A 26,844-nucleotide genomic window follows, 5' to 3' on the forward strand; every position below is an offset into this window, starting at 1 on the left:
TACGTCCTCTGAGTAGTGGTATCTGAATGGATTCAAAAGTTTATCACCCACAGTAGTGTCAGGGATAACATCTGCAAGTGTGGGTGGAGGAGAGTTTCTTTTTCTTGTGTCAGGAGCTCCAGCTTGTAGGGTAACTTGTAGTGATTGCCCTTGGCTAGACTGTGAAGTAGGGGGAACCAATGCTACCTTGGCCAGTACGGGGTCACTAACAAGATTTTTGGTTTGTCCTTCCTGATTTTCAGGAGGGCTTTCTGAATCAGTGGAAGGGGGTGGGCATAAAGAAACTTCCCCTCCCAGGAGATGTTGAAATAGTCTACTCTCCAGGCAAGAGGGGAGTAGGTCTTTGAGCAAAAGGTCTTCAGCTGCCTGTTCTGGGGGGAGGGAAACAGGTCTATTTAAGGAGTGCCCCACCGGTGGACTACATCTAGGAAGACGGTCCTGTCCAGCATCCATTCGTGTTGTGGAGAGGATGCCCTGCTTTTGAGATCTGCTTGCTTGTTGTCCTGCGAGGGGATGTAGGTTGCCTGCAGGGACAAGTTGTGGTGAGAGGCTAGATCGCATATCAGCAGGGTTAGTCTGCACAGCTGATTTGCATTTGTCCCTCCCGGTTTGTTGAGGTACCACATTACCTTGGTATTGTCAGTTACTATTTGAAGGACCCCTGGTAGAAGCAGAGGGGTAAAGGTTTTTTACAACTAAGAAGATCGCAGTCATTTCTCTGACACTGATGTGTTTGGCCTTCAGGGAAGGGTGCCAGTTTGCTTGAAACCTATAAGCTGCCACTGTTGCTCCCCAACCTGAATCTGAAGCATCTGTATCCATTGCTTGGGTTGGGGTGGGTGGGCTGAAGTGGATGCCCCAGGTTTAGCTGGACTTGTTGGATTCACCAGTTGATTTCTTTCTTTAGACAGGGAAGGGAGGGGGATTACTTGCTCCAAGTGATTCAGGTGGTGGGATCAAATGTTTTTGAGGTACCACTGTAGCTTGCGCATATGCATTCTGGCCAGTGGTAACACAGGGATGGTTGCTGCCATTAAGCCCAGGAGCCGAAGGAATTGCCTTAGGTTAAAGTCAGAGTAGCAGCTCCTTGAAGTGGGAGGTCAGGGATAGGACCTTGTCCTGAGAGAGAAAGGCCTTCATTCTGTCAGTTCGGATTCTGCAACCCAGGAAAATCTTGTCTTGGTCAGGGTGTAAGGAAAACTTTGGAAGGTTGAGGGTGAAAGTACAGTTTTGTACCTACCATAAATGTAGATGTTAGAGTGTTCACCCTGCTGCAGTCATCACACTTGGGTTATCCTGTCGTCAGGCGGTCCCGCAGTCGGCCGGAATTCCAAAGTCTTGGTCCGGCGTCAGTTGCTGTCGCCTCTTCCCTGACGTCAGTGCGCCAGGGGTATATATAATGCAACCGATGCCATTTTCTTCAGTTTTTCTTGCCCCAGATGTCAGGTGCCCCCAAAAAGGTGGTCAGAATTAGTACCAAATGGAGCAACCACTGCACAAACACAAAATCCCTTCAGCTATAAGCAAATACATCAGTAAGGCATAGAAGAGATTTAGCCAGTAGATCAGAGGGGATGGAGGGAGGGTAACCTGGACTGCAGCAGGGTGAACGTTCGAACATCTACATTTATGGTAGGTACAAAACTGTACTATGTTCATCGTGTTACCCTGCTGCAGTCATCACACTTGGGTTGAATCCCAAAGCTAAGGTAGGGGGGAGGTATCATAGAGGGTTAGTGGAGGCAATAAGGCCCTGCAGAACTGCAGTGGCGAAGCCCGCCCTGGACTTAGAGTAAAGTGGTAAGTGATGGTGTTTGGTAAAGGTGTGTACTGAACTCCAAGTTGTAGCTTCTAAAATTTCCTTGGTTGGAACCCCCTGAGAAAGGCTGTAGAGGTAGCTGCTGCCCTGGTAGAGTGGGATCTAATGGTAGCAGGAACTGGTTTCCCATGATGGGTATATAGCAGCAACGTATGCAATGACCTATCCATTTAGAAATGGTTTGCTTTGATATAGCCTTCCCTTGAGAAGCTGTAGCATAGGATACAAAGAGCTGGTCAGACTTTCTGAAAGCCTTAGTTTTGTCCAAGTAGTAAAGAAGCTGACTGTGAATGTCCAAGGAATGCAGGAGTCTCTCACCTTTGTTCTGTGGGGATTGGGGAAGAAGGTGGGTAAGTGGATGGTTTGATTTAAAGCTACACTGGAAACCACCTTAGGCATAAAGGAAGGATTAGTTCGTAGAGAAACTCTGTCTTGATGAAAAATGAGGAAAGGTTCCACTGCCATTAGTGCCTGTAGCTCTGAGACTCTTCTAACTGGTTATTGCTATGAGCAGGGCAGTCTTCCATGATGGGAACTGAAGATCTGCAGAGAAAGCTGGTTCAAAGGGAGGTAGCGTTAGTTTTTCCAGAACAAAGTTGAGGTCCCATGTTGGTGTAGGAGCTCTCCTGGGTGGTATAATGTTTTTTGCCCCTCTGAGGAACTGCCTTAGAAGAGGATGTGAAAATAAAGGTGGATCCGTATTGTAGTGAGCTGAAATAGCTGAAGCACGGATTTTAATTGAGGAAAAGGAAAGTCCTTTGTGCAACATCTCAACTAAATACTGTAGAATGTGAGGCATGTGAGGCTGAATTGTGTCTTGGCCTTTAGCTTGGTTCCAGGCACAAAACCTTTTCCATTTGTCCGAATAAGCCTTCCTGGTGCTTGGCCTCCTGGCTTCCAGAATAACATCCAGAACTGCTTGTGAAAGAGGAGCTGGTTGGGATGTTTAGTTGATTTGCCATGCAGCCAGATTTAAAGTTTTGAGCTAGCTGTGAAGAATCTGATTGTTTTGTTGTGTGAGCAAATGGGGTATTTGAGGCAATATCCATGGTGGGCTGTGGGCCATATTTTTCAATAGCGGATACCAGTGCTGGCATGGCCAGCCTGGGGCTATGAGAATCAGTCGTGGTCTCTCCTTTTTGACTTTCAAAAGAACCTTTGTGAGGAGAGGTAATGGTGGGAAGGCATATACTGTCAGGTTTTTCCAACTGAAAGAGAGAGCGTCCACTTTCCAAGCTTGATGGTGAAATGTCCTTGTAGAAAATTTTGTCAGTTGGTAGTTTTGAGGACTGGCAAACAGGTCTATGTCTGGAAGGCCCCATTTTTGAGTTATCATTGCAAATATTTGTGGATCTAGTTTCCACTCGTGGGGATCTTTGATGTTTCTGCTGAGGTCGTCTGCCAATATGTTCTTCTGTCCTGGCAGGAATTGAGCTTGTAACTGGACTTGGTAGGCCAGAGCTGTGTTCCATAAGATCATTGCTTGCCTGCATAGAGGGTAGGAATGTGTACCCCCTTGTTTATGTACCACATTACTGTGGTGTTGTCTGTCTTTATTGCAAGTTGTCCTGGATGTAATAGATCCTTGAAGGCTGTCAGAGCTTTCTGTACAGCTAGCATCTCTTTTTGATTTATGTGCAGATTTCTTTGATCTGCAGTCCATAGGCCTTGAATGCATTGTCCTGCCATGTGTGCCCCCCAGGCATAGTCTGAAGCATCTGTTGTGATAGTTTGCCTGGCTGGGGGCAAGGTGAAAGGCTGACCCTTGTTGAGGTGACATGCCTGTGACCACCATAGAAATTCCTGTTGTAGGCAGGGAATGAGAGATCATTGTGTCCAAGCTGTGGCTGTGTTGAGACCATACGCTTTTTAAGTACCACTGTAATTTCCTCATATGCAGCTTTGCAAATGGTATTAGTATGCAAGATGCCATGAAGCCCAAAGCCTGCAGAATTTTTCTTGCAGTTAACTGGGTCTTTGTTGCCATTGTCTTGAAATATTGAGTCAGTTGTAGTTGCTTGTCTGGCATAAGATAAGCCTTCTGGGCCATTGTATTCAAGCTGGCACCCAGGAATGTCATTTTTTGTGAGGGTACTAGTTTTGACTTCTTTTCGTTTACTGTGTACCCCAGGCAGTTTAGATGCTTTATAAAGGCCAGATGATGTAAGAGAATGTCTTTGCTTTCTGCTTGGATGAGGCAGTCGTCCAGGTATGGATATATCTGAATTCCTCTTTGTCTGCAGTATGCAATTACTGGTGCCAGGCATTTTGTGAAAACTCTGGGCGCAGTAGATAAGCCAAAGGGCAGTGCAGAGAATTGGTAATGGGTTGAACCTGCAATGAAACGGAGGTATCTTCTGCAACTTTGTCTGATGGGGACATGCAGGTATGCCTCCTTGAGGTCCAACGTTACTAGCCATGGTTCCTTGCCCAACATGGGAAGTAGCTGCTGTAGTGTTAGCATCTTGAATTTGGGTACTTGTAAGTGTTTAGAATTGAAAGGTCCAGAATTGGTCTCCAGGCATTGTCCTTTCTGGGCACTAGAAAGAGTAGAGTAAAATCCTTGGCCTTGCTCTCGAGTAGGTACCAGTTGAATGGCTCTCATGTCCATGAGAGCTGTAATTTGCTTTTGTGCCTCTGCCCATTGATTTTGTGGCAGGTTTGGCATTCCTCTTTTCATTGGCAAGGTGTGAAAGTGGAATATGTATCCTCGTAAAATTATGTCTAGGACCCATTTGTCCTTTGTGACAATGTGTCAGTTGTCTGCAAAAAGTGCGAGTTTTCCCCCCAAGGGGGCTGCCAAGAGAGTATTGCTTGGCCAGATGAGGTGCAAGTCATTGAGTTTGCCTTCTGGTGGATTGAGACCCATCTTCTCCTCCCTTCTGTGTTGTAGTGCCCCATTGGCGAGGTTTATACTGGGCTTGTGGTTGTCCTCTGCCCCTTGGCCGTCTGTATTTACCCCTCTGTGGTCTGTCAGTGGCTGGAAAGGACCAATTTTTTGTTGGCCAGTTTCTGCTGAAGCAAGGGGGTTGCACTTGTAGGAAATCTTTGACTGCCTGCATAGATTTTGCCTCATCTTCCATTTTCTTTAAAACTTCTTCTGCTTTAACTCCAAAAAGAACATCCTGCTGTAAGGGAGCATCTAGTAGTTTTGCTTTGACATGATCAGGCAGAGTTTGTTCCTTTAACCAAGCATGCCTACTTATAACAGACCCAGTGACAGCTGCTCTGCAGGAGGCCTCCAAAGAATCAAACCCACATTGTAAGGTATGTTTGCCCACCTGCTCAGTGGCATGCAACAGATCCTGTACTTCTTTCAATTCAGATTGTTGAGGGAGAGTGGTTACTCTTTGCTTTAACTGAGAGATTAGAAATTGCTGATACTTACGCATGTGAAATTGACAATTCAGTGCCCTCATAGCTAGTGTGGCTGAGGTGTAAACCTTTATCCCCCACCTGTCTAGTGCTCTGGAATCCCTCTCAGAAGGTACAGGGTTTTTAGCCATAGAAGCCTTAGCCCCCTTGGGACCCTGGGAGATAGTCTCTGGGTCAGCTACAGGGCTTTTGTAAAGAAATTTGTGGGAATCAGGCACTCTGTAGTATCTGTCAGGCTTAGACGGAGCAGGAGGTAGAGTGTCTGGGTTGAAACTGGATTCTAAATAGACATCATCCACAATGTCCAAAACTGGTGGGATGGCAAGTGGTCTGTGTTGGGGGAGTAAAAGAAACTCTCTGAGCCTATTCTTTGAATCAGAGTAGTCCTGACCTTACCAGTGAAAATGTTCCCTCATAGTGTGTAAAGTTTCCCCAAAGGAGTAGTCTTCAAGAGGAGAAGCTGAGGGAATAGAGTCCTCAGCATCAGAATCTTCATAAGGAGAGAAGGAGTAGTCTTGGTCCTCAGAGGAGTCTGAAGAAATGGACATTTGCTCAGAGGATGCATAGTCTTCCTCTTGTCTAGGCCTTTTGTCAGGAGGGGGCTGGGAACCCCTGATTAAAGAAATCAAATCTTCAGCCATTTTGAGCATCTGTTTCTTAGGCATGGGGCCTTGAACAGGAGACTGAAGTGCAGTCCTTTTAGATTTAGGAGGAGTCTTTGATTTAGAAAACGTTTTAATGGTGAGAGTCGTCGGTCTGAAAACGCCTTCAGAAACCGATGGCGTTTCTGTAGCACCGACGTCTTTTGTAGCAAAGTCGTCGGAAGGGCCTGAAGTAAAAGGCTGCGTCGGCCTGGTACATTCAGTCAAAATTTCCGTAGCGGTCTCGGGTTCCAGATCTGCGGTAGTCAGGGGCTGCGTCGGAGCCTCACTGAGGACCAGAGAACCGGAGACCGGATCAGCCGAGGCCTCGGAATCTGGCTTAGGCCTGGGCTGTCTGTCCTTATCCCTGCATTTTTTGTGCACGCCGGTAGTCGGTTGCTCCGACGGCATGGTGTAGTTAAATTTCCTACCGAAGTAGTGTCGTGCGAAATCAAAGAGTCTTTTAATAGTACGCTTATTAAACCTAGCACAAAACCGACAAGTAGTGACGTCATGGTCTGGGCCTAGGCAATGTATGCAATAAGAATGAAAATCCTTATGAGGTATTTGCTTCCCACAAGAAATACAATTGTTAACTTTTTCTGACATCGGTCTGAGGCAAGAAAAGTTTCCCCAATGGGGTACTTAGCTTTAAGACTTCGGTCTGAAATTCGAATTCGAAAATCTCAGGAGTCGGCCGACCGGCACTTGCGAACTGCTTCTGCTTCGGGCACCGCGTGGCAAGAAAGACTGAAGAAAATGGCGTCGGTTGCATTATATATACCCCTGGCGCACGGACGTCAGGGAAGAGGCGACAGCAACCGACGCCGGACCAAGACTTTGGAATTCCGGCCGACTGCGGGACCGCCTGACGACAGGATAACCCAAGTGTGATGACTGCAGCAGGGTAACACGATGAACATCCCTAGATTCTGCAGAAGGGACATGGTGAAGTGCAGATGCTTTGAGAAGGTATCTTTTGACTCTGCCAGTATTAAGATATCGTCCAGATATGGGGTAAACCTTAATTCCCTGAGTTCTGCAGAAGGCAATGGCCGGGGCCAGGCATTTTGTGAACACTTGGGGAGCAGTGGACAAACCAAAGGGCAAAGCAGTAAACTGGAAAAGAGAGGAGGGTCCAGAGAAATGAAGGAATCTTCTGTGGGAAGTTCTGATGGGTACGTGTACGTAGGTCTCTTTTAGGTCCAAAGTGGCCATATAAGCCTTGGCTGGTATGAGAGGTAGTAGGGTGGGAGGTGACAGCATTTTGAAGGTGGGTACCTGAAGGTAAAGGTTTAGAAAACAGAGGTCTACGATGGGTCACCAAGCGCTGTCTTTCTTGGAAACCAGGAAGAGACGGGAGTAGAAACCTTTCCCTTCTTGTCCTGAAGGAACACATTCGATGGTACCCAGCTTCAGCAGGTCTGTCAGAACCTGTGGAGGTTTTTGGGTGGGGATGGTATGCCTCTTAAAGGTGTTTTTTCTTTACAGAGGAAATATCCTTTTTCTATTATGGATAGTTCCCATTGGTCCGAGGTTATAGTTTGCCAGAAAGGGAGGCTGTGGGAAAGACATGCTGAGAGTGGTTGGGGCCTCCTCTGTCCTAAAAGGGATGTCTAGGCTGAGGATGCGGGGCAGCAGGTCTGGACTTGGTGAGTCTTCTTGCACCTCTTCTAGATCTGGAAGAGGAAGAACCTGTCTGGGTAGGGTTTCACCTCACAAAGGTGGCTTTAGCTGGACAGTTTCTGTAGTACTTGGGAATGGGGGACACCAGTAAATGTTTTATGTCCTGCAATTCCTTACTTTTTTCTTGCAGATTCGTAAAAAGATCTGCAGATTGTTTTCCAAAAAAGAAATTGTGATCCAAGGGGGCATCCAGGATCCTTGACTTGAAGTCTTCTGGGAGATTCTGAAGCCTCAGCCAGGAGTATCTCCTGAGAACAGAAGCAGATGCTGCAGAGCAAGCAGAGGCTTCTGCAGCATCATAGCTTCATCTAATAGAGTGTCTACCTACCTGTGTAGCCAGAGCAAGTTTGGAGGAGATGTCAGCCTTAATGGGATTGTCAGGAATAGAGGCCAGCATGGAGGAGGGTTGAGATACCAAGTCCAGAGCATATTTAGTAATGTGCGTCTGATAGTTAATGGCTCTGAAAGCCAATGTGGAGGATGTTTATACCTTCTTATCAATCCTATCCATAGATTTGCTGTCTTTATCAGTGGGTAGGATTGAGGTGGAGGGAAGGAGTCTGGATTGTTTATTAGGGTAGGTAGCAATCACTGCTGGGTCTGCCAAGGGTGGTTTGACTAAGAATTTTTGCTCGTCAGGCACCTTGTAGAAGCGATCTGGTCGCTTGGGGGCAGATGGCCGAGAATCTGGGGCCATAGATGCAGAATTAAAGGCATCCATGTATGCAGGTAGAACTGGATGAACAACAGAAGGGGAGGGGGATTCAACTTGAAGCTCAAAATACCTCTTTTGGGTGTCAGACATTTGTGAGGTATCCCATTTGAAATAGTCTTTCATCTTCGTGATGGTCTCACCAAATGTAATATCCTCAGGGGGGTGAATCCCCCTCAATAGATTCCTCATCAGGAGAATAATACTCCTGGGGAGATGCAATTTGGGAGGTATAAGATATGGAGTCCTCTGCGGAGGAAAAGGATGCATCATGCTCCTCTTCCCTAACCAGAGATGTTATGGGGGGAGGGAAGAGGCTGAAGCAGGCCTAGGACTAAGCAAAGGTAGAGTAGTGGAGGATGAGGCTGAAGGCCTAAGGGCCACAAAGGCCTGCATCAGGGAAGAAGTGAAGGACTGCCAATCAGGTAGGCCTTCAGCAGTGGCAGAGGTATGCTTGGTTTTCTGTTTCTTTTTAGCCGGGGTGGACAATGAAACCAGCCTGGAATCAGATTTAGCAGGAACCATATCTGAAGCCAGGATCCTGGTCGGAGGTGCCACAGATTCTGGTTCCCCCTCGACCTCGACAGTAGTTGGGATCTGGGTTGGCTCAGTGGACATGCTGGTCATCATCTGAGCAACGGTTTTCCCAAAGGTAGTCAAAGTCGACAGATCCACCGGGTGCTCTTCAGCTCTAAAATCGGCAGCTGGTGGGGCGTCCGATAATGGAGCGGCAGGCAAAAGCAGCCCAGGAAACTTGGGCTTCTTGCGCGGAGGTTCTGATGCGGCCTCTGAGGTGGGATCCATTCTTAGGGCTAACCGCTTAAGGCACTGTTTTTTTAAGTAGAGGTTTAATGTATCCAGATGGCTGCATAGGGTCTGCGGCACAAACGACTGACAAATGGAGCAAGCGGAATGGTCGTGCTCCCGGCCTAAGCAAAAAAACACACCTATCATGGGCATCCTTCACTGGTATTTGCCCCTTTTACCTGACATCGGCTAAAAATTGCTACAACAAACCAAGCCTAAGCAATAACAACTGGACACGAAAAACCAAAAACCCAACGGGTTTCTTAGCTTTACTGAGATGTCTGATGAGAAGGAGCGAACACACGATTCGGTGGTCATCTGCAGTTGAAAGGTTCTGAGGATTGTATCTGCAGACGTCACATTTAAGGCCCTTGGTTTATGGCCTTATGTGTGACGGCCCACGCAGCTGCAACAGCCAAGCTGAAGCTTTTGTATAGGAATCAATGTACGAGTCTCCTGAGGGCAGGAAATCCCACAAGAATACTACAACATAGGAATAGAAGGACATCAACGTCTCCATTCTTGCAAAAGAATCAGAAAAAGGCATTTCTTCAGCTGGGGAATCTGAACATTTCTCAGTCTGGGAAGTCAAAGAAACATTCCAGTCTAAAACATGTCCCTCCAACTGGGAATCCATATCAGAGAGGAAAATGTTATCCTTTTAAATGGAGGGGAGGACTCAGCATTAAAAGTCTGAAAGTCTCTAAATAAACATTTGGAGAAGTCAAGTTGTAACAATTCATATAATCTTTGCTGGGAGACTTTGGTATTTTTGTTCCCAGTAAAAACTCCTCCAATCTGGCAATATCATCTAAAACACTCAAGATGAAACATCTGAAGAAAAAATGTTTTCTCAGAGTCAGATTCCCCATTCTGTAGATCTGGAACTTGAGAAACATAGTCCAAGTCTAATTCCTGTCCCTCAGTCTCAGAGTCTAACAGAGGAAAATCTTTACTTTAAATAGAAGGAAGTGTCAGAATGTAAAAACTGAAAGGCTTTAAAATAAACCTTTACCCAAGCCCAGCCAATCCTCCTTGTCTTGCCTGTGTGCCCATGACAAACGAGAAGAAAATTTCTTTATTTTGTTTCCTTTTCCTTGGAGAGACCCCCCCCCCCTCCACACACAGACAGACGCACACACACACAGACACAGAGACACACAGACACAGAGACACACAGACACAGAGACACACAGACACAGAGACACACACACACACAGACACAGAGACACACACACACACAGACACAGAGACACACACACACACAGACACAGAGACACACACACACACACAGACACAGAGACACACACAGACACAGAGACACACACACACAGACACAGAGAGACACACACACACAGACACAGAGAGACACACACACACAGACACAGAGAGACACACACACACAGACACAGAGAGACACACACACACAGACACAGAGACACAGAGACACACACAGACACAGACACAGAGACACACACAGACACAGACACAGAGACACACAGAGACACACACACACACAGACACAGAGACACACACACACACAGACACAGAGACACACACACACACAGACACAGAGACACACACACAGACAGACACACAGACACAGAGTGCCCTAAAAAAAAAAAAAAACTTGCCTTGGGAATCTGTGTCTACAGACTGGTTTTGCAAAGTATCATCGTATGCACCCTCCCCCATCAATACAAAAGTGGTTCCCCCTTGCCTGAAGAAGACAGCCAAGGAGCTGCAGAAGATGTACCTGCCTTTTGGTCTGTAGTAGTAACCCAAGAGGTAGCACCAGGGGAGTTGTGAAAATGATGAGCAGTCCAAGAAACCAGATATGGACAAAGCAAAGTCACTCACTAGCAGTAGATATAAAAAGGAAGCCAGAGTGAAGAACCTCTCCTATAACTTCTCTTCTTGCATATCAGGAAGGGACCAAACAAACAGAACACAGGTCCATATCTCACAAAAAAAAAAAAAAAAAAATTCAAGGTCTGAAGCTTTATCGACAGCCAGAACCCACATGGTTAGAATTGCTGGACCCATGTCAGACTCCAAACCAGTTACAAGTGGTGTCCCACAAGGCTCAGTCCTGGGACCTCTCGTTCGGTATATATTTCTCGGAGGTACAGGCCAACACGGAAGGACTGTGGCTGACCAAGTTCGCAGATGACTGCAAACTGGGTGCCATAATCGACTCTCCAGCCGACACAAGCATCCTCCAAAAGGGCCTCATAGAAACAGACAACTGGTGCCAGAGCCATGGCCTCAAGCTAAATGCCAAAAAGTGTATAGTCATCCCCTTTGGCAAAACAAAGTGCCCACAAATTACCACATAGGTGGAAATCCATTAAGTACAGAAGAAGTAATTAGGGACCCGGGGACCCAAGTTGATAGCAATCTCTCATTTGACAACCACGTGGCCAAAGTGGTTAGAAAAACATTTTATATAGCCCACCTAATCATGAAGGGATTCACATCTAGATCAGGGAGGTCATCGTGCCTCTTTACTCATCCCTCATCAGGCCCATAATTGAATACAATGCCCCTTTTGGGATGTACCTTACCAGACACCTGCAGCAACTGGAAAGACCCCAAAAGTACCTCACCAAGAGGATCAAAGGGCTCAAACAGATGCCATATGCTGCCGGTTAAAGAAACTCCAGCTCTACTCAGTGGCATACCGCCTGTTCAGAGGAGATCTGTGCCTGACGTATAAAGCCATGTCCAACCCGGAATTAATGGACATGCTGCACCTCAGAAAATCCAAATCCCATCGAGCTACGCTCGAGAGACTTGAACCTCAGCACTGAAATAAATAGGACATGCTGGAGGGACAGATTCATAACCCAGAGGCTCCCTTCACTCTGGAATAAAATCCCAGTCCAGGTTAGGCAGAGTCCCTCATTGACTCTCTTCAAGAGGAATCTTGATGAGTGGATGGGAGATCGTAGGTTTACCCCGGGTATCACTTCTGTCTCACTGTTAGATAGAGGCATAGTATACTAACCTCGAAAAAGGGCATAGCAAAATAAATTTAAAATGGGTGGCGAAAGCCAAACACATTCTGGCTAGGCTTATAAATGCCCTAGGGCAGATAGCCTAGTATGAACCTATGAACCTAATAAATCCAGTAGTCTTCACTCCCAACAACTGACAAACAATTTTTAAACTTTTCCTCAAAAAAAGGTAAAGAGGGAAGGTATTCCTCAAAAGGGTACTTAACTGCCTCACTCTGAAGTGTTAGCTGGCAGATCCCTCAAAGCAGAAGCAGAGAGCACTTTGATGGCAAGAAAGGTTAGGGCATGTGAAAAGTTCCCAAAAGCGCTGGAAGCTGGCTGGTCATACAATCCTTGGCAGGATATGTCCCATACAGATTAGGTTAATGCAGCAGTGATCTAATTATGAACATAGAATAACCCATGATGACTCCTTTGCCAGATACTCGTGGAACATTCTGGGGGACGGTAAAGGGGCCATTCATCATGATATGGAGAACTTAATCACCTTAAGGGTTTTAAGGATTTCTCCAAATAAGGGGAGCTACAGGAATCACTTTTTTTTTTTTTTTAATTGTGTCAAAAAACAAAAGACTCTGCCCTCTGAGTCAACTTGTAAGAGCACAGAGAAAAGCAGACCATCCCCTAACACAAGTGCCATGGTAGAAGGGCCATACCTGTCAAACACAAGGGAAAGTACAGTTGTGTACACTTACCATAAATGTAGATGTTCAAGGGTATTCACTGGTGCAGTCATTACATCTGAGTAATCTGCTGGCAGGTTGCCCTCAGTCGGCCTGATTAACAAAGTCTTGGGTCCTGCGTCAGTTGCTGTCCCTTCTTCCATGACGTCAGGTCGTCAGGGGTATAAAACATGCAGCTGACACCATTACATCAGTTTTTCTTGCCCCAGATGTCAGGTGCCCCCCAAATGGGGAGCAAATAAAATTAAAAACACAAAAAATATACCTCCAATCCCAAAAGCAAATGCAGCAAAAGGGTTTTTAAGCATAGTGAAAGAAAGTAGAGATATAGCCAGAGAAAAATAGGGGGGCTGGAGGGAGGGTAATCAGGACTTCAACAGTGAATACACTCAAAACATCTAAATTTATGGTAAGTGTACAACTGTACTATGTTCTTCATGTTTCACTGTTGCAGTCATTACATTTGGGTAGATTCCCAAAAGCTATGGTTGGGTGGAGGGAATTATACAGCATTAGGACCAGCTATAAAGCCCTGCAGGACTGCAGTGGCAAAGCCAACTCTGGATTTAGAGAAGAAAGGTAAATGGTAATGTTTGGTGAACTTATGCACTGAACTCCAGGTAGCAGCTTCTAGACTGTCCCTGGTAGGAACACCTCTGAGAAAGGCTGTAAAAGTAGATGCAGCCCTGGTGGAATGAGATCTTATCCCCTAGGGGATAGTTTTACCATGGTGCATATAGCAGAAACAAATACAATGGCTTATCCATTTGGAAATAGTCTGCTTTGAAATAGCCTTTTCCTCTACCCCTGCAGCAAATGCAACCAGTAGTTGTTCAGATTTTCTTTGAGATTTTGTCCTGTTTAAGTAAAATCTAAGTTGTCTGTGTAAATTCAATGAATGTAGAATCCGCTCCCCCTTGTTCTGTGGATTGGGAAAGAAAGTTGGCAATGAACAGTCTGATTAAGAGCCACACTGGATACCACCTTAGGCATGAAGGATGGATTGGTCTTGGGAGATACCCTGTCCGCATGAAAAATGATGAAAGGCTCCATTGCCATAAGAGCCTGTAATTCAGAAATCCTTTGAGCTGAAGTGACTGCTAAAAGGAAAGCTGTTTTCCAGGAGAGAAATTTTAAGTCTGCAGTAGCAGCTGGCTCGAAAGGAGGGAGAGTGAGTTTTCCAATGCAAAATTTAGGTCCCAGGCAGGGGTTGGAGCTCTCCTGGGTGGTCTTAGGTTTTTGGCCCCTCTGAGATACTGCTTTAGCAGAGGATGAGAGGAGAGGGGAGGTTCTGTGTTCTAATGAGCTAAATGGCTGAGGCATGGATTTTTATGGAAGAAAAGGACAGGGCCTTGTGAAGCATCTCAGTTAAGTATTGTAAAATCTGAGGAATATTGGACACTGCTGTGCTTACCCCTTGTGATTGATTCCAGGCACAGAATCTTTTCCATTTGTCAGCATAAGAATTTCTAGTACTAGGCCTTCTTGCCTCCAAAATGACATCCATCACAGGTTTGCTGAGGGATGCTAAGGGTGAATTTAGGTGATTAGCCACGCTGCAAGATTTAAAGTTTGGAGCGGAGTGTGCAGAATTTGGTTGTTCTACTGAGACAATAAGTAAGGTGTCTGAGCCAGGTATCACGGTGGAAGGTGTGACACATTGCGCAGGAGTGGGTACCAGAGTTTGCAAGGCCAGTCTGGAGCAATCAAAATCATTTTTGGTTTGTCCTGTTTGACTTTTAGTAGAACTTTGGAGAGCAGAGGCAGAGGGGGAAAGGCACAGACTGATAGGTTTTTCCAGCTGAAGGATAGAGCATCCACTTTCCAGGCTTTTTTATGACTAGTTCTTGTGCAGAATTTGTCCAACTGATAGTTCTGGGGTGATTTCAAAAGATCTATGTCTGGACTCCCCCATTTGCATGTCAACATGTTGAAAATCCATGGTTCCAATTTTCATTCGTGTGGGTCCATGTGATTTCTGCTTAGTTCGTCTGCCAGTGTATTCAGCTTTCCTGGCAGGAATTGAGCTTGTAGTTGTATTTGATAGGTCAAGGCCGTGTTCCACAATGCCATGGCTAGTCTGCAAAGGGGGTAGTAGTGTGTACCACATAACTGTGTTGTCTGTCTTCATCATTAATTGTCTTGGATAAAGGTAGTCCTTGAAGGCTGTCAGTGCATTCTGTACAGCTAGCACTTCTTTTTGATTGATATGAATGTGCATTTGATTTGGGCTCCATTTGCCCTGAATGCACTTCCCTGCCAGATGAGCCCCCCAAGCATAGTCTGATGCGTCTGTAGTTAGGGTTTGGGCGGCAGGGGGTGGAGTGAATGGCAGTCCCTTGTTTTGGTGGCAGGCCTCTGCCCACCATAGGAACTCCAGTTGCAGGCAAGGTATGATAGGAATCATTGTTTCCAGGCTGTGACAATGCTGACTCCATAAACTTTTTAAGTACCACTGAAGTTTCCTCATATGCAGTCTTGCATATGGAATTAGAAGAATGCAGGAGGCCATGAACCCCAAGGCTTGCGGAATTTGTCTTGCAGATAGCAGTGTTTTTGTGGCCACCTGTTTGAAGTAAGTCACCAAATGAATTTGCTTTTCTGGCATAAGGAAAGTCATCTGGGCAGTTGTATTCAAGCTTGCGCCCAGGAATGTAATTTTTTGAGAGGGTACCAAGTTGTGACTTTTTTTCGTTTATAGTGTACCCTAGACAAGTTAGAACCCTTTTTACAAACGCCAGATGTTTTAGAAGAATGTCTAATTCAGGCAGAAAACAGGGACAATCGTCCAGGTATGGATATATTTGAATATTTCTTTGCCTGCAAAATGCAATTACTGGAGCCAGGCACTTTGTGAAGACCCTGGACGCAGTAGATAAGCCAAAGGTCAGTGCACAGAACTGGTAATGCAAGTAGCCTGCTTTGAAGCAGAGGTATCTTCTGCAAGATTCCCTGACTGGGATATGCAGGTAAGCCTCTTTTAAGTCTAGAGTAGCCAACCAGGCATCTTTGCCTAGCATAGGAAGTAACTGTTGAGTCAGCATCTTGAATTTAGGAATGTCCAGAAATGTGTTTAGAGTAGATAAGTCCAGAATTGGAAGCCATGATTTGTCTTTTCTGGGTACCAGGAAAAGTCTTGAATAGAAACCTTGTCCCTTTTCCTCTCCTGGTACTGGCTGAATAGCCCCAATGTTCATGAGGGATAGTACTTGTTTCTGGGTCTCTGCCCACTGATTTGGGGGCAGGTCTGGCCATCCATTTGGGATTGGCAACGTGAGGAAATAAAATCTGTATCCCTGGGATACTATATTTAAAACTTTGTTGTATTCATTGATAAAGGCTGAATAGCCGAAACCGGTCTGGATTTGAAGGAATTATAAATAAATAATCATTATTTCTTCATTACTGTGTGTTCACTATAGTTTTTTGCTGGTCGGTGGTGGTTTATACTATATTTAAAACCCATTTGTCCTGGGTTATAAGTTGCCAGTTTCTTGCATGAAATGCCAGTTTTCCCCCCAAAGGGGTGGCTAAAACGTAAGTGCTTGGTAAGTATAAAGGGAAGTCATTGAGACAGCTTACCATAGGGAGATTTGGAGGAGGCGGCACCCCATTGTTTTGTTCTAAAAGTCCCTGGTGACTGAAACCTGGAGCCTTTGGAATGTCTGGGTTCGACTTGAGTGGCTCTCGAAGGAACTAGAAAGGGCCGGTTCTTAGTAGGCCAGTGCCTACTAAATCTTGCAGGTTGCACTTGTAAGAAATCTTTCACAGTTTGCATAGATTTAGCTTCACCTTCCATCTTTTTTAAAACTTCTTCAGCCTTATTACCAGACAGTCCTGTTAGCATCCAACAATTTTGCTTTAACATGATCACACAGAGTTTGCTCTTTGAGCCAAGCATGCCTTCTTAGCACAGACCCAGTTACAGCAGCCCTGCAAGAGGCCTCCAAAGAATCAAAACCACATTGCAAAGTATGTTTTCCAACTTGTTCAGCTGAATGCAATAGATCCTGTAAATCTTTATTTTCCACACAGTCAGAAATTAACATTTTCTGTTTAAGCAGTCCCAAGATATACTGTTGATATTTAAGCATATGAAATTGACAGTTTAAAGCCCTGATTGCCAAGGCTGCAGAAGTGTAAACCTTCTTACCCCATCTATCCAGCGCCCTGGAATCTCCATCAGAAGGGGTAGGATTTTTCGCAGTAGAAGCCTTAATGCCCTTGGGACCCTGAGAAATGGTTTCAGGATCTGCAATAGGATTTTTGAAAAGGAATTTGTGGGAGTCAGGAACCCTGTAGTATCGGTCTGGCTTACAAGGAGCTGGAGGCAGAGAATCAGGAGCCATACTAGATTCTGAAAAAACATCATCAACAATGTCTAGAACAGGAGGTATAGCCAAAGGCCTATGATGAGGAAGAAGAAAATCCCCAATTCTCTCTTTAGATTCAGAGAAATCCTGACTTTCCCAGCGGAAAAGTTCCCTTAAGGTATGTAAAGTTTCCCCAAAAGAAAAATCCTCAGGGGGAGAAGCAAAAGGAATGGAATCGTCTCATAAGTAGGTATAGACAATTCCTGTTCATTAGAAGAGTCAAAAGAAATAGAATCCTGTTCAGAAGGATTCATAATAAATGTCTTGCCTAGGCCTCTTAGAAGGGGGGGGGGGGTTGGCTACCCCTAATCAGAGTAATTAAATCTTCAGCCATTTTGATCATTTGTTTTTTAGGCATAGGGGCCTGCACATGTGGCCCAGGCGTCATTTTTTTAGGCATAGGTCTAGATTTTGGCCTTAGTTTTGAAGATGGCGTTGGTCTAATATACAAATCTGTAGGCCTGAAAACACCGTCAGAAGCCAGTGCCTGCACAGCGGCTCCGGACCCATCTAAGATAGAGACATCCGCAGGTTCCATAATTGAAGCATCTCGCGGCATACCGAACTCCGAATGGTTCTCAGTAGAGGCCTGCGAATTAGAAGTAGCATGTATAAGGGGCTCCGAAAGTGCCTCACTGAGTACCAGCAAACTGGCGACTGGCTTAGGAGAAGCGTCGTCAGTTTTGGGCCTCAACGTCCTGTCTGTCTTTTTCTTTGCGTTTTTTTAGGTATTCTGGTAGTCGGATTGCTAACCGACATTTCTGGATAATTAAAGCGTGAGCCAACATATTAAGAAGCAAAAATGTACAGACGTTTGAAAGTGCGTTGAATAAATTTAGCACAAAACCGACAGCAAGTTACGTTGTGGCCAGGGCCTAGGCAAGGAATACAGTACAAATTAAAATCCTTATGAGTTATTTGCTTCCCACAAGTAATGCAATTATTAACTTTTACAGACATCGGTAAGGAACAAGAAAAAGTTTCCCCAACGGGGTACTTAGCTTTTTAGTTGAAGACTTTGGTTCTGAAACTCAAAAATGAAAATTTCAGGAGTCGGCCAACCGGCACTTGCAAACTGCTTCTGCTTCGGGTACCACGTGGCAAGAAAGACTGATGTAATGGCGTCGGCTGCATGTTTTATACCCCTGACAACCTGACGTCATGGAAGAAGGGACAGCAACCGATGCAGGACCTAAGACTTTGTTAATCAGGCCGACTGAGGGCAACCTGCCAGCAGATTACCCAAATATAATGACTGCAACAGTGAAACATGAAGAACATCGAGTGAGTCATTGCTGGCAACAGCATATCTGCATTTGGTGGCACTGGGCCTAGAGCTGGCATCAGACCATATTCACTGAAGGTGCTTTTCCATGAGGAAAGAACTTACCAGCTGCTTACCATCCAACATCTGAGCCTACTCTGCAAACTCAACACACGAGTCCAGAATACAGACTTATATGAGCCATCGAGCTCTGTTGATCTGAGGGCAAGCAGTGGAAACAGCCATTGGTCTTAGCTGCTGTCATCAAACATGTCTCTGAAAAATCAAGAAACATATGTATAAAAGGGCAGCCTAGTAACAGGAAAGTTCTGGTTGCTTGACTGTGGGGTGAACACTCCTCATATGCATGAATGCCCTGCCTCAAAGTGGATGTCAGAGATGCAGCCCTTGTGGGATTGTCATCATTTGCAAAAGTGTAGGAAGAACGAACTTAAACCCTTGATAATCAGGGGGACGGGATGACTGGCAATACCTTGACGGCTAACAAGGTAGTCTCTAGGATCCCTTGAGCAACTAGTTTTAATCACTGTTTTTTGAAATAGGCAAAGGGAAGAAAGATGGCTGCGCAGGATCTTATGAACAAAGGCCTGGCAAATATCACACTGTTTAAGGTAGTGATGTGCACCTAAATAAGAGAGGCACTACTTACTTGTGCCTATCCTTATAGGGAATCTGCCCCCCCCCACACACTCAATCACATTTCCCCTTTTTTGTGTACCCACAATAAAATACACAGAGAAAGAGCCCCACTGTTGTACGTATCTGCTCTGGGCTCAGAGAATTGTACAATACATACAACCTACAAACCAAATTCAAAAGGCTGCATTTGGACTGGTGGCAAAGAAGTTCTCAGGATCTGGCACTTACGTCACTTATGCATCTTATGCTCAGGACATTGGACATAAAACACATGGAAAGGAGGCTTTGGTATGCTGGCCAGATGTACAGCTATCCTCAGCAGGGAATCCTACTGTAAGCAACACTGCAACACTGATTAAGGACTTACTTCCACACCCACACCTTTGTTCAGTGCTCTGGCATCAATCTGGGATTACTCCAAAAATGTTCCTGCTATTCCATGTGCTCCATATTCTTAAAAACCACCACATTACAAGACATAAGGTAAGGACTGTACCTTCTTCCAATATGTCTTTTTTTTTTTTTTTTTTTTTTTTTTTTTGAGTGACTGGATTAAAATGACTGCATTTGACAGTTTTTGACATTTTGTCTCCCCACACAACAAAAGCAATGCTAGGGCACATCTTGGCTTGTGATACGGCAGCAGCAAAAACTTTTGGACTGAAAGAAAAATGAAGAGGGGGCAAAAGCTAGGCAGACTCACCCTCAAAAAAACTTAACATGCAAAGGCTGGGGGACACGCACCCATCTGCAGGAATGGGAGGGTAAGAGGAAGAAAAAAACAGCTGGGTAAAGTGTGAACAAACAGGAATCCAAACAGTTAAACCATTGCAAATGCCTTCGGAAACCAGATGCTTTATTGTCACTGGGTAATGAAAGCATTAAAAAATTCTGGTGAAATTCAAGGTCTTATTATTACTGCTACTACAACCACTACCACAGGTGTGTGGGAATGAAAACTGTATGAGATACTGCATTTTTTTTTTTTTTAAATATATGCTTTTTGTCCCTTGTCTGCTGAACATTTAGCCTTCCCACGCCCCTCCAAGTCAGGCAAGGCCCATTTAATTTCATAATACTGTGAATTACACCTAGTGCTGGGGTGTTGTTAATAGCGGTGGTGCTGCTGCAGTAGCAATGTCGCCTCACAGTAAGATGTTGTCCTGTTCGATTCTCAGCTAAAGCGTCTTCTGTGTGGAGACATGCGTGAATGGGCGTACCTTTGTTGAAGGTTGTGCGTCAGGGCTGGCAACTTGGTACGTAAAAATCTAATGCCAATCATTAGCGGACTGGAGTTCCGCTGTGGCGACCCCTAACCGGGAAAAGCCGAAAGATACACCACCTAGTGCTGGGGTGAGAGCTGTCCAAACACAATGCCTTCTCTACATGATTGTATACTTTTACAAACCTGTACTGAAGGTTATAACCAAGCAGTGGCTTGGTGAACCTAATACTTACCCCCCCTAGATCAAGCAAATGCATTGCTGCCCCTCCACCAATGGATCAGGGCAGTGATCAGCAGTCTCTGGCCCCGCCTTCTCCATGCAAATTCCAGCAAAATGCTTGGCTACTAATACAACTCGGGTTGCCTGGGACATACATTTCTATGTCAATGTAGCTGCTTGAGACGCTACACATTATGAAGCAGCATGTATAAAGCTTATGACAAAAAGCACCACAAAGGCAGAAACTGGTTTAAGACCACTGGCAGAAGATGCCACAAAGGTCAGATAAGGAGTTCTCTTAAGGCGGTACTTACATCAAGAACTCTTCTCATAGCAGTGCTATCCCATAGTGCTTTATACTTATTTTTCATCATTTAATCTGAGCAAGCAGAAACAAACACTATAGTTAAATGACTTGCTTAAGGTGGGAGTATACAAGTAAAAACTGAGGGGACACAAGTCAAAAAGTTTAATGGCAGTATACACTGAAAGTCATATGTGATATTGCAAAACCTTTTAAAACAGATGCTCACAGAAACTGTATTCTCATATTAAAACAAATAAACGTACAGAATTAGGCATACAACTATGAAAACTGTTACAAGGCATTTTGATTTTAAATGTTGCCAGACAAAACTGCACAGAATAATAAACTTTACTACAGTAAGAACTTTTTTGTGTGTAATTTACATGCAGTACGTGTCAATTACAGACACAAGTAAATCAACTGCAATGTGTACAACATACCGGCACTCCTTGAGCCATCAATGTATTGGGATTCATGATGGTTACAAGCTGATGGAGAAGATCTGGCTGTGATTCAAATAACTCTGGAACCACTTTCTTCATCACATCTTCCAGTTGTTCAGCAGCAGAACCTGGTGCTCCATACCATGTCTTGGGTTCTCCCCTGTGATAAAGAAAAAGGAGCAAAATTAAACAAATGTATGCTACACTCAAGCATATCACATATTTTGCTTCCATTTCTGATCATGCCCCTTCAAAGTTAATAACACTTAACACGGTCGCTACTCAGGGACTTAAGCCCTAGCAATGGAATACAGTGGTGGCAATAGATGAGAATCAAGGAAGGAGAAGAAAGCTGGTGATAGCAGCTCTCCCACAACGGTCTCCATTACCAATCCTACACTCAAAATACGCTAACAGTCTGGCTATATGATGTCGACAGAAGGAGCCCAGTGATGGAGGAGCCAGGTAGGGAGGGAGAAGAGTAAATGGGCTTGGCCCTTCTTGCTTCTTTTGGGGGGGGGGGTGTTGAAAAGATGGGATGCACCTGGGGGATACATGGGCTGCGTGCCATTTCTCTAGCTGGAGACAGGAGAAACCACCTACCATGCTATGGTGGAGGTGGCAGGGCTGCTCAATGATTAATTGTCCTCTTGTGGACGTGAAGGAATGTCCAGCACAGACAGCCAACTGCAAGTTCCCTTCCCCTGCACTGGTCAAATATATCCAAGGATGGAGGACTACAAGAAAAAACAAAAAAAAAAAAACAAACATGCCCTTGATGGCTGCCTTAATGATTGCCAACTTAACGGCTGTGATACAAATGAATATAATCCATACTTTGTAAATTTTTTTTTTTTTGATTTTCTCAAGACGTTTGTCTGCAATGTTGTTTTCCTGAATTTCAGAATACAGCAGGAAGCTGAAAAAAGTACAGTTTTGTACCTACCATAAATGTAGATGTTCGAGTGTTCACCCTGCCATCACACTTGGGTTATCCTGTCATCAGGCGGTCCCGCAGTCGGCGGATTTCCAAAGTCTTGGTCCGACGTCGGTTGCTGTCGCCTCATCCCTGACGTCAGTGCACCAGGGGTACATATATTGCAACAGACGCCATTTTCTTCAGTTTTTCTTGCCCCAGATGTCAGGTGCCCCCAAAAAGGTGATCCAAATCAGTACCAAAAAGTGAAAACACTGTACAGACACAAAACCCCTTAAGCTATAAGCAAATACATCAGTAAGGCATAGCAGAGGTTTAGCCTGTAAATCAGATGGGTTGGAGGGAGGGTAACCTGGACTGCAGCAGGGTGAACACTCTAACATCTACATTTATGGTAGGTACAAAACTGTACTATGTTCATCGTGTTACCCTGCTGCAGTCATCACACTTGGGTTGAGTCCCAAAGCTAAGGTAGGGTGGAGGCATTATAGAAGGTTAGAGGAGGCAATGAGGCACTGCAGAACTGCAGTGGCCAAGCCTGCCCTGGACTTAGAATAAAGAGGTAAGTGATAGTGTTTGGTGAAGGTGTGTACAGACCTCCAAGTTGCAGCTTCTAAAATTTCCTTGGTAGGAACCCCCCTGAGAAAGGCTGTAGAGGTAGCTGTTGCCCTGGTGGAGTGGGACCTAATGGTAGGAGGAACTGGTTTCCCATGTTGGGTATAGCAGAATCGTATGCCATGGCCTATCCATTTAGAAATGGTTTGCTTGGAAATGGCCTTCCCTTGAGAAGCTGTAGCATAGGAAACAAAGAGCTGGTCAGTTTTTCTGAAAGCCTTAGTTTTATCCAAGTAATATCGAAGCTGCCTGTGAATGTCCAAGGAGTGTAGGAGTCTCCCACCTTTGTTCTGTGGATTGCGGAAGAAAGTGGGTAGATGGATGGTTTGATTTAAAGCTACGCTGGAAACCACCTTAGGCATGAAGGAAGGATTAGTTCGTAGAGAAACTCTGTCTTGATGAAAAATGAGGAAAGGTTCCACTGCCATAAGTGCCTGTAATTCTGAAACTCTCCTAGCAGAAGTTATTGCCAGGAGCAAGGCAGTCTTCCAAGATAGGAACTGAAGGTCTGCAGAAAAAGCTGGTTCAAAGGGAGGCAATGTTCGTTTTTCCAAAACAAAGTTGAGGTCCCATGTAGGCGTAGGAGCTCTTCTAGGTGGTCTAATGTTTTTTGCCCCTTTGAGGAACTGCCTTAGGAGTGGATTTTTAAATAAAGGTGGATTTGTGTCGTAGTGAGCTGAAATAGCTGAAGCATGGACTTTAATAGAGGAGAAGGAAAGTCCTTTATGCAACATCTCAGCTAAATACTGCAGAATGTGAGGCATATGAGGCTGAGTTGTATCTAGGCCTTTAGCTTGGTTCCAAGCAGAAAACCTTTTCTATTTGTCCGAGTAAGCCTTCCTAGTGCTTGGCCTCCTGGCTTCTAGAATAACATCCAGTACTGCTCGAGAAAGAAGGGCTGGTTGGCTACTTAATTGATTTGTCATGCCGCCAGGTTTAAGGTTTTGATCTGGCTGTGTAGAATCTGCTTGTCTTGCTGTGTGAGCAAATGAGGTATTTGAGGCAATATCCATGGTGGGTTGTGAGCCATATTCTTCAATAGTGGGTACCAGTGCTGGCGAGGCCAGTCTGGGGCTATGAGAATCATTCGAGGTTTCTCCTTTTTGACCTTCAAAAGAACCTTTGTGAGAAGAGGTAATGGAGGAAAGGCATACGCTGTCAGGTTTTTCTAACTGAAGGAGAGCGCCATCCACTTTCCATGCTTGTTGGTGGAATGTCCTTGTACAAAATTTTGTCAGCTGGTAGTTTTGAGGACTGGCAAACAGGTCTATATTTGGTAGGCCCCATCTTTGAGTTATCATTGCAAATATTTGTGGGTCTAGCTTCCACTCGTGGGGATCTTTGATGTTTCTGCTTAGGTCGTCTGCCAATGTGTTTTTCTGTCCTGGCAGGAAGTGAGCTTATAACTGGACTTGGTAGGTCAGAGCCGTGTTCCATAAGATCATTGCTTGCCTGCAAAGAGGGTAGGAATGTGTGCCCCCTTGTTTGTTTATGTACCACATTACTGTGGTGTTGTCCGTCTTTATTGCCAGTTGTCCAGGCTGTAGTAGATCCTTGAAGGCTGTCAGAGCTTTCTATACAGCTAGCATCTCTTTTTGGTTTATGTGCAGTTTTCTTTGTTCTGCAGTCCATAGGCCTTGAATGCATTTCCCTGCCATGTGAGCCCCCCAGGCGTAGTCTGAAGCATCTGTTGTGATAGTTTGCCTGGGTGGGGGCAAGGTGAAAGGCTGACCCTTGTTGAGGTGACATGCCTGTGCCCACCAGAGAAATTCCTGTTGAAGGCAGGGAATGAGAGATATCACTGTGTCCAAGCTGTGGCTGTGTTGAGACCATACGCTTTTTAGGTACCATTGTAATTTCCTCATATGCAGTTTTGCAAATGGTATTATCAGAATGCAAGATGCCATGAAACCCAAAGCCTGCAGAATTTTTCTTGCAGTTAATTGGGTCTTTGTTGCCATTGTCTTGAAATATTGAGTCAGTTGTAATTGCTTGTCTGGTGTAAGATAAGCCTTCTGGGCCGTTGTGTCCAAGCTGGCACCCAAGAATGTCATTTTTTGTGAGGGTACTAGTTTTGACTTCTTTCCGTTTACTGTGTACCCCAGGCAATTTAGTAGATGCTTCACAAAAGCCAGATGTTGTATGAGAATGTCTTTTCTTTCTGCTTGGATGAGGCAGTCATCCAGGTATGGATATATTTGAATTCCTCTTTGTCTGCAGTATGCAATTACTGGTGCCAGACATTTTGTGAATACTCTGGGTGCAGTAGATAAGCCAAAGGGCAGTGCAGAGAATTGATAATGGGTTGAACCTGCAATGAAACGGAGGTATCTTCTGCAACTTTGTCTGATAGGGACAAGCAGGTATGCCTCCTTGAGGTCCAACGTTATCAACCATGCTTCCTTGCCCAACATGGGAAGTAGCTGCTGTAGTGTTAGCATCTTGAATTTGGGAACTTGTAAGTATTTAGAATTGAAAGGTCCAGAATTGGTCTCCAAGCATTTTCCTTCCTGGGTACTAGGAATAGTCTTGAATAAGATACTTGGCCTTGCTCTTGAGTTGGTACCCTTTGAATGGCTCTCATGGCCATGAGAGCTGTAATTTGTTTTTGAGCCTCTGCCCATTGATTTTGTGGCAGGTTTGGCATTCCTCTTTTTATTGGCAAAGTGTGGAAGTGGAATCTGTAGCCTCGTAAAATTATGTCCAGGACCCATTTGTCCTTTGTGACCATGTGCCAGTTGTCTACAAATAATGCTAGTTTTCCCCCCAGAGGGGCTGACAAAAGAGCTTTGTTTGGCCAGTTGAGGTGCATGTCATTGAGTTTGCCTTCTGGTGGCTTGAGACCTGTCTTCTCCTCCCTTCTGGGTTGGAGTGGTCCATTGGCGAGGTTTATACTGAGCTTGTGGTTGTCCTCTGCCCCTTGGGTGCCTGTATTTACCCCTCTGAGGCCGGTCAGTGGCTGGAAAGGACCAATTTTTGGTTGGCCAGTTTCTGCTAAAGCGAGGGGGTTGTACCTGTAGGAAATCTTTGACTGTCTGCATTGATTTTGCCTTATCCTCCATTTTCTTTAAAACAACTTCTGCTTTAACACCAAAAAGAACATCCTACTGCAAGGGAGCATCTAGTAGTTTTGCTTTAACATGTTCAGGCAGACTCTGCTCCTTTAACCAGGCATGCCTACGTATAACTGATCCAGTGACCGCTGCTCTGCAGGAGGCCTCCAAGGAATCAAACCCACATTGTAAGGTATGTTTGCCCACCTGCTCGGTGGCGTGCAACAAATCCTGTACTTCTTTCAATTCAGATTGTTGAGGAAGAGTTGTTATCTTTTGTTTTAACTGAGAGATCAGAAATTGCTGATACTTAAGCATATGAAATTGACAGTTTAGAGCTCTCATAGCTAAAGTGGCTGAGGTGTAAACCTTTTTCCCCCATCTGTATAGTGCTCTTGAATCCCTTTCAGAAGGTACTGGATTTTTAGCCATGGAAGCCTTAGCCCCCTTGGGACCCTGGGAGATAGTCTCTGGGTCAGCTACTGGGCTTTTGTAAAGGAATTTATGGGAATCAGGTACTCTGTAATATCTGTCAGGCTTGGCCGAGGCAGGAGGCAGAGAGTCAGGGTTGAAACTGGATTCTAAATAAACATCATCCACAATGTCCAGAACAGGAGGGATGGCTAGAGGTCTGTGTTGGGGGAGTAAAAGAAACTCTGAGCCTTTTCTTGGAATCAGAGTAATCCTGACCTTCCCAGTGAAAATGCTCCCTCATAGTGTGTAAAGTTTCCCCAAAAGAGTAATCTTCTGGAGGGGAAGCTGAGGGAATAGAGTCCTCAGCATCAGAATCTTCATAAGGAGAGAAGGAATAGTCTTGGTCTTCAGAGGAATCCGAAGAAATAGACAGTTGTTCAGAGGAAACAGATTCTTCCTCTTGTCTAGGCCTTTTGTCAGGAGGAGACTGGGAACCCCTGATAAGAGTAATCAGATCTTCAGCCATCTTAAGCATCTGTTTCTTAGGCATAGGGCCTTGAACAGGAGACTGAAGTGAAGCTTTTTTCGAT

At 45.0% G+C, this 26,844-nt stretch overlaps 1 protein-coding gene across 1 annotated transcript in view; it reads right to left on the bottom strand.

The window, feature by feature from the left end:
* The window catches only part of KDM5B (lysine demethylase 5B), a 2,307,736-nt gene that overhangs the window by 1,015,952 nt on the left and 1,264,940 nt on the right, over positions 1 to 26,844 (bottom strand). The window contains exon 11 of the mRNA XM_044076151.1: positions 21,233 to 21,395. Within this exon, the coding sequence (XP_043932086.1) occupies positions 21,233 to 21,395 (163 nt within the window). The remainder of the gene's footprint in view (positions 1 to 21,232; positions 21,396 to 26,844) is intronic.

This window comes from Protopterus annectens, chromosome 7.part0, assembly GCF_019279795.1.
Source record: "Protopterus annectens isolate FY-2018-M chromosome 7.part0, PAN1.0, whole genome shotgun sequence".
Classification (NCBI taxonomy): Eukaryota; Metazoa; Chordata; order Ceratodontiformes; family Protopteridae; genus Protopterus; species Protopterus annectens.